At 40.4% G+C, this 7,763-nt stretch overlaps 1 protein-coding gene across 1 annotated transcript; it reads left to right on the forward strand.

The window, feature by feature from the left end:
* Positions 1–2,519: 2,519 nt before the first annotated feature.
* LOC143885903 (uncharacterized) lies at positions 2,520–7,431 on the forward strand. Its single transcript, XM_077389944.1, has 5 exons — positions 2,520–3,099; positions 4,017–4,518; positions 4,591–4,657; positions 4,807–5,244; positions 5,326–7,431. Exons 1-5 carry the CDS (start codon positions 2,520–2,522, stop codon positions 7,429–7,431), a joined length of 3,693 nt encoding a protein of 1,230 aa, XP_077246059.1.
* The last annotated feature ends 332 nt before the right edge of the window (positions 7,432–7,763 follow it).

Consider the following 7,763-nt stretch of genomic DNA (forward strand, 5'->3'; position numbering starts at 1 on the left):
TCCATTAAAACGGCAGATGATATTTGTGTGCCTCAATCTTTCAAATAAGGTATTTGTTTGGCATCAAACTCAAACCTTGACCCATCAGGTTGTCCTGTGATGGGACATCGACCTGACGTGAGGCAATATGTATGAAAAGTACATATTGGTTTTCCACTAATCATCGGATGATTTTCATTAACAATGAAAAGTACTTATATAAAGCACTTAGAGATCAACAGAGTAAGGGATAATGGTAAGAATAAGATCATCCTGATCTGAATTACCTAATCTATTGAAAATACCTGATTTACCACATACAACCCAACGATCAGATCTGAATGGATATGATATTCTCTAATAGTGATCACCAAAAAAAGGAGGGGCCACATGTGAGGGGGAGTGTTATAAATGACTATAAAACACCAACTCTAACAACTTAAGCTTTGGGAGTAATTGGTTTTTCACAATGTGTACATCGAGTGGCTGTCATTTCCATCTTGATAGACAATATTTTCGGCTAGTCGGTCTTATAAAACTATTACAACCATTATTTGGATAGAAAGAAACCTAGGCACATGGGGTTGAGCACCTAGCTCAGCTAGGCACACTACGTGCGAATATGATTCATGTAAAAAATTTCCATTTTTGACTAAATTTTTGGAGGCAAAAATAGAGACCATAAGAATCACGAACTTAAATTTGTGAGTTCACCGCCCAAATGTTCATCATCAAGATATGATCTTAATGATTCAACATAAACTCATGATAAAGACCATTGATTGGTTGATCTGTACCTAGATGGGTCCCACTTAGTGGAATAGGTTAATTAGATATTTTAGTGAATAAGATCATATCTTAATATACATTTCAAAAAAAAAGAAGATCATATCTTAATATATTTAGTAGTTATGTTAGATTAGGATACCTACTTAGATTAGGATAATCTTTATTTGGCTATTTCTATTCTTATCATAAGATCTTTCTATGTTTATCATTTTCTATGTTTATTTGTAAGTGCTTTATATAAGCACAAGCTAATGTTAATGAAAGGAATGAAGAAATTAGTTTGACTAATTGTGTCTTGTGCACAAAGGAGGATTGATCCTTCCCTCGAAGTGGATCAAAAGGCTGATCTTCCCTCTAAGAAGATCACAATCGTTACGAACCGGATCGGGTTCGTAACATTAATGTTCTCATATTATCAATTATTTGTAATTCCTCTTTTCTTCAATGGATTCAATTAAGTGGGACATGCTCTGGTGTTTTATTAAGAAAGATAGTAATGAATAACACGATAGATAAGGAGTTAATTTGCAAAAAAACATGTGAGGATGCTTTGCAAAAACATAAATGCATTCTAAATTTGGACTCACATCCACTTTGCTATTTGCTATTTATTTACACTAGTGGGTGGGGCAACCCGTGCGATGCATGGGGTGAATGACCAAAAATAACATTATAGAAAATTTTAAAATGGGCAACATACCAAAATCTTTATAATAATTTTTGAAGATTTCGTTGAAGAATTTTGGCAAAAAATAATCGGAGAGTTACTAAAGTTGGTGATTGGAAAGACATCTACAATGGGAAAACGGCTTATAAAAAACTAATGGGAGTATTGGTGATTGGAAGGGAAATCTACAATTGGAAACCGCTTAAAAGATTAGGAGGGTAAACTTGTCATTTTCAAGAGGACACGTGGCTCTCCTACATCGTCCAGGATTCCGTTTTACATATATACTAGTGGACAACCCGTGCGATGCACGGGGTGACCAAAAAGGTAAATTACTATAAAGATAATTTGCAAATTTTTAAGTAAAGTAGGGAGAACAATTTGTAGGGTAAAAACTAATATGTATTTGAAGACAAAAATTCCCAGCCCCTAAACTTAAAACGTATGTCGAAAGTTTAAAAGAAGGGGAAGCAAACTTACAAAAATTTTAAAAGAAGGGGAAGCAAAGTTGCAAATAAACCTTTCTTCACATCTAAAAGAGACAGAGATAGAGAGAGTTGGAGGTAAAAACTATAAAGGGTTGTTTTTGACATTAAACTGAATAAAATACTAATGAGATGAAGCAATAGAGACAAATTTTCCTAATAGAAAAAAAAAACATAAAAAAAAAACAAAAAATACCATCACCAACGTTCATACTTCATACCTTTGACATGGAGAGGGTTTTTTTTTTTCCTTTAGAGAGCAAAGCGTGTTTCCTAAATAGGAGTAACATAAGGAAGAGACTGTGAAGATTAAGGAAGATATCGTAGATAAGCGGGAGAGCCTATTCATGGGAGAGAAAGTTGGAGCTGTTTTAGGAAAGATTATATATTTAGGAAGGATAGATTTTCTGATACACTTTGAAATTTGAGAGATATGCTTTCATTGTAGTACGTAACCTAAAAAAATTTGGAGGCCAATCAAATAATTCTGTCGAAAAATAATTCTTGGTTACTTGTTGGGTAAAAAACCTTACTTTCTAGCCCTCCGTGATTTTCTTCTTCGGAAATGGAAAACCAAAGGGGACCTCCAAATCCACCCAATGGCCAAGCATTTCTTCCTCATAAGATTCTCTAATGTAGAATATTGCACAACCGCTCTCGAAAGCCAGGTTCACAATGTAGGGGGGAGGCCTCTCATCTTACAAAAATGGGCTCCCTGTTGCTCTCTCGAAAAGCGTAAATTGTCCTCAATTCCTCTATGGATTAAGCTTCCGGGTCTTCACTTAAAGTTTTGGTCCAAAACTGGTCTCAGTAAAATAACAAGCTCCATCGAAAAACCTCTCTATATGGACTCCCAAATTGCTAGTGGAACAAGACTGGGTTTTGCCAGAGTCTGTATAGAAGTTGAAGCTGATAAGATCCTTCCTGACTCCATCCAAATCCACACTCCCCAAGATTCATATCCCCAATCAATTGAATATGATTGGAAACCTACTGTTTGCCATTCCTGTAAGGATTTCTCCCATTCTTCTGATAGATGCCCAAAGTCCCCTCCTGAAGCTAGATCAACTTCAACCTATCAGGCTGCTCAGAAGTGTCAAACCAAAAAATGGGTCCTAAAAACCTTCACTCCTTCCCCCAACCCTGGAAATCATATAGACACCCCCTCTGAAGAGACAAGTAATCATTCCCTCAAGGAAGCTCCTTTGGAGAATCTGGTTCCGAGGCTCAATTGACTTCTAATTCCTCTGCCGATACTCATGATCCCATAACTTTGGATTCTGAAACTCCTCATTCCACCCTCCCAACTGCTAATAAATTCTCTGTCCTTGGCTCTATAGATCCCCCTGATACTCAGCAAATTCCTCTTGTAGCTAGTATTTCTGACCCTCTTTCTACTCCCCTTAGGGAGGATCCCCCTAGCTCCCAAAGAACTCTCCCTCCTGACTTATCTCTTATAGCCAATAATCAGCTTACCTTGAAAATCCCTCCCCTCATCACTACTCCTGTAGTAGCGCCCCACCCCCCCTACCTCCAACAGTTCGCAATGATCAAGATTGGCAGTTGGAATATTAGAGGCCTCTGTTCCACTTCAAAAAGAGAAGCTGGAAAGAATCTAATTTCCTTTGAAAAGCTCCATGTATTTGCCTCTTAGAAACTAAAGCTAGACCGAATTTCTTCAAAGAATACATAGATACAATCTGCCCAAACTGAACCATTATGCTCACTATGCCCATGTGGATAAAGGTAGAATCTGGATCAGTTGGAACCCAAGTACCATATCATTTACTCTTATGGGAGACTCTGACCAGCACATACATGGAACTATTGCCCATCTCCAATCCAAAGAATCTTTCCTCCTCTCAGCCATTTATGCTAGAAATTAGGGGGGGGGGGGGGGGGAACGCAAGGCCCTATGGGAGGCACTCAGATCACTTTGATCCTCTTCTCAGCCTTGGCTTTTGGTGGGAGACTTCAATGGTACCATATTCCACTCTGAAAGGTTAGGTGGAGCTCCCCCAAACATTGATGATATGAATGCTTTTAATGACTGCATTGATGATTGCTCTCTTCTTGACTTGAAAACTGTTGGGCAGGGTCTTGGTCAAACTGCTCCAAATCTGGAGACATCAAATTGAGGCGCTTGGATCGAGCCCTGGTCAACGGAATTTGGATTCAGAAATTCCCCAATTCCTTGGGAATTTATAAATATCCTAACATCTCTGACCATTCCCCAATCGTAGTTCAAACCCAAGAATCCCCTCCCCTTGATGCTAAGCCTTTCAGATTCATCAACGCTTGGCTTGAGGATTCCTCTCTTTTCGAGATTGTCGAGAGATCTTGGCAATCTGAAACCTTTGGTAACCCCATGTTTCTGCTTGTCTCTAAATTAAAGAAAACAAAGGATGATCTGAAAAAATGGAACAAAGAAAGTTTTGGTCGGGTTGATCTTCAGCTTCCCATTGTAAGGCAGAAACACGAGGACATTCAAAAGAAAATTTCCACTGATCTTCAGAATCTGGCTTTAAGAAGGGAAGAAAGTGTTTTAAAAGATCAATTCCTGTTAACTGCCAGGAGAGAGGAAGAGATTGCAAGACAGTAATCGAGAATTTCTTGGCTGAATTATGGGAATACTAATTCCAACTTCTTCCATGCTGCAATCAACTCCAGGAGAAACATCAACTGTATTCAGGCTACTGCTTTGCCTAATGGGGAAATCACCTCAAATCAAGCCAAGGTAAATCAGATTTTTGTCTCTCATTTCCAGTCCATCCTGAACTCGAACCACCGTGACCCCTCCCTTGAGTCCATACCAGCTCAAAATGTCTTACTCTAACCCAAGCTGAAAACCTCTGCTCCCCAATTACCTGTGAAGAAATTGAAAAGGTTGTCAAAGAAGCTGATGGGAACAAAAGCCCTGGGCCTGATGGCTTTAATGGAGAGTTTTTCAAAGCCTTCTGGTATCTAATCAAGAATGATGTAGTTAAAGCTGTGCAAAATTTCTTTGTGACTGGTAATCTCCTCAAGGAAGTCAATGCCACCTTCATTACCCTTATCCCCAAGAGCACTGACTCCTGTTTCCCAGATAAATATCGTCCCATTTCTCTTTGCAACTTTCTTTATAAGATTATCTCCAAAATTTTGGATAATCGGCTCCATAGTGTTCTAGGGGATATTATTAGCCAGAATCAAACTGCTTTCATCAAGGGTAGATCAATCCAGGAAAACATCCTTCTCACCCGTGACTTACTGCACAACTTCCATAGAGCATCCCAATCTTCCTCTACGTGTCTCAAGCTTGATCTCCAAAAGGCCTTTGACAATGTTTGTCATAAATCTCTTATCTGTTTCATGAAAAAAATAGGTTTCAAGGACTCGTGGTGCAGGTGGGTCACTTACTAATAGGAGAAGAAAATCCAACGAAGAATAATTGCACTGGAGCAATCGGTACGGTGGCTATCGCTCCCTGGAAGAGTCAAACTGATTACTGAATGTATATCCACCCCTGTCTTCTCTGTGCTCATCAACGGCTCTCCTCAAGGATTCTTTCCTTCGTCTAATGGGCTTAGACAAGGTGATCCGCTCTCCTCCCTTCTCTTTTACATCCATATGGAAATGCTTACCTGCATCCTCAATGAAGTAATCCTCTCAAAGACCATTTCCACTCCCTTTTCCAAGAAAGATATCCATATTTCCCATCTTCTTTTGGCTGATGACGTGGTCATTTTCGCCAATTGCCTGGACAGATTCTCCTATTGCTCTGGCCTCTCCTTGAATAGACAAAAAAGTGAGGTTTTCTTCAACAATTCCAACAACTTTCAAAAAGACCTCATATGCTATATCCTTGGTATTCCCTCTGGTTCCTTACCCATCCGTTACCTCAAGCCCCCCCTCATCACCTCCAAGCTCTCAGCCAAAGACTGTTCTCCTTTGGTTTCCAAAATATGGAAAAGATTAGCTGCTTGGAATAATCTCACCTTGTCTAGAGCTAGGAGGATTGAGTTGATCAAAACAGTTCTAATCTCCTTCCAAGTCTATTGGTCGGCTGCATTCAATCTGCCTATCCAAATCTTGGAGGAAATTGAGAAAATCTTCAAAAAATTTATCTGGTCTGGGTCTAATCAAACCAAAAATATCCACCTCATTGCCTGGGATAATCTCTGCAAACCAAAAGCTGAGGGAGGAGTAGGTATTAGACACCTCAGAGATATCAACCAGGTGGGGCAGATGAAACAGTTTTGGGCTTTAGCCTCCGGCAAGCCTTCCCTCTGGAAAGATTGGATCTCCCGCAAATATATCAGATCACAGAATCTCTGGACTATCCCAATGCCTTCCTCCCCCTCGTGGGGATTCAGAGGGATCCTCCAGACTAGGGAGATAATGAAGAAGCTTGTCTGCTATGCTATTGGTGATGGTAAAGGCATCGATTTCTGGAAGCAACCTTGGCACCCTAATGGCGCTATTTCTGATATCGTTTCTGCTGGCTCCTTCAACATCCATCCAAAGAATGTCCAGGTAATTCAGTTATACTCAGGCAATTCGTGGCACCCTCATCTCCAAGACCTGAAAGAGATCATTTCTACGACCATCATTACCCCTGGTCCCTCAAACATGGCTATTTGGAAGCCATCATCCTCAGGAGAATTCGACTCTATGTCTGCGTGGAATTCAATCCAGAAGAAATCTCCTCGGATCAACTGGGCACCCTCCATTTGGTTCCCTGGTCATGTCCCCGAATTTGCTACTACTGCTTGGCTGGCTCTTAATGGGAGATTAACTACCAGAGATAGGCTCGGATTCCTTGGCCCAAACAGAGATCTCAAATGCCCTCTCTGCCATACCGCACACGAATCAATTGATCACATTTTCTTTCAATGTTCATACTCTAGATGGGTTTGGAACTCAGTCCTTTGGGGATTCAATCTCAGGAAAAATCCAAAAAGATCACTACTCTTTGAAGAGGAATGGCTCCGGAGATGTTCCCGTGGTAAAGTTCAGTCAGCTACTGCTCTAAGATTAGCTTTTCAAACTGCTATCTTCTTTATCTGGTTCGAGCGAAACAAAAGAATACATGAAAAGAAAGAAACTCACAAGCAATCTGTCCTCAAGCACATCCTCCACTCAGTGAGATCCCGCATCTGTTTTCTGAAATTGAATGATGGAGATCTAATTCGATCTAAATTCTTCTCTGAAAACTTCGACCCCCCACTCTTTGAGAAAAAGGATAAAATGCAGTCCTGCATCTGGCAAAAACCTGATCCTGGATGGTCAAAATTGAATTCCAATGCGTCGCTCACCGACTCAGAAGGTTCTATTGGAGGCATCATTAGAGATCACATCGGCACGACAACAGCTCTATTCTCCTCTCAGAAAGCTAAATCAGAAATCAACATCCTGGAGCTTCAAGCTATTAGTCATGGGCTCGAGTTAGCCAAATCCAAAAACATTTGTAAAATCTGGGTGGAATCTGACTCCCTTTCTGCTGTCGAAACCATCTCAAAAGGAGTCTAAATGCCCCTGGAAAGCTATCATGCTTCTTGGCAGAATTGAATCCCTTCTTAGCAGCTTCAATGATTGGAAGATCATCCATCTTTGGAGGGAAGGAAATGAGCCTGCTGATTTTCTCTCAAAGACGGATTGCGATCTGCAGAGGAGATGATATTCAAGTTCAAGACATCCCGCCTCAACTGCTGGATCTTATTGCTCGCAACTCCACTGGAGCTCCTTATTATAGATTGTAATTTAATTTTCCATGTTTAATGCCTCTAAAAAGGCCCTCTCTCTTTTCCTTCGATGCCCTGGGGTGCCTGTTCCTCTTTGCTTGGCCTTTAAGCCCCTTGAAT

Source organism: Tasmannia lanceolata, unplaced genomic scaffold, assembly GCF_043159265.1.
Source record: "Tasmannia lanceolata isolate RefF3 unplaced genomic scaffold, GAP_Taslan_0.1 ptg000011l, whole genome shotgun sequence".
Taxonomy (NCBI): domain Eukaryota; kingdom Viridiplantae; phylum Streptophyta; class Magnoliopsida; order Canellales; family Winteraceae; genus Tasmannia; species Tasmannia lanceolata.

Excerpts from the sequence above, each read along its gene's own strand:
- LOC143885903 (XM_077389944.1), top strand. The coding sequence starts at position 2,520 with ATGGCCAAGCATTTCTTCCTCATAAGATTCTCTAATGTAGAATATTGC. Across the intron at positions 4,658-4,806 it reads TCACCTCAAATCAAGCCAAG|GTTGTCAAAGAAGCTGATGG; the intron begins GTAAATCAGATT and ends GAAATTGAAAAG. Across the intron at positions 5,245-5,325 it reads TCCAAAAGGCCTTTGACAAT|GAGAAGAAAATCCAACGAAG; the intron begins GTTTGTCATAAA and ends ACTTACTAATAG.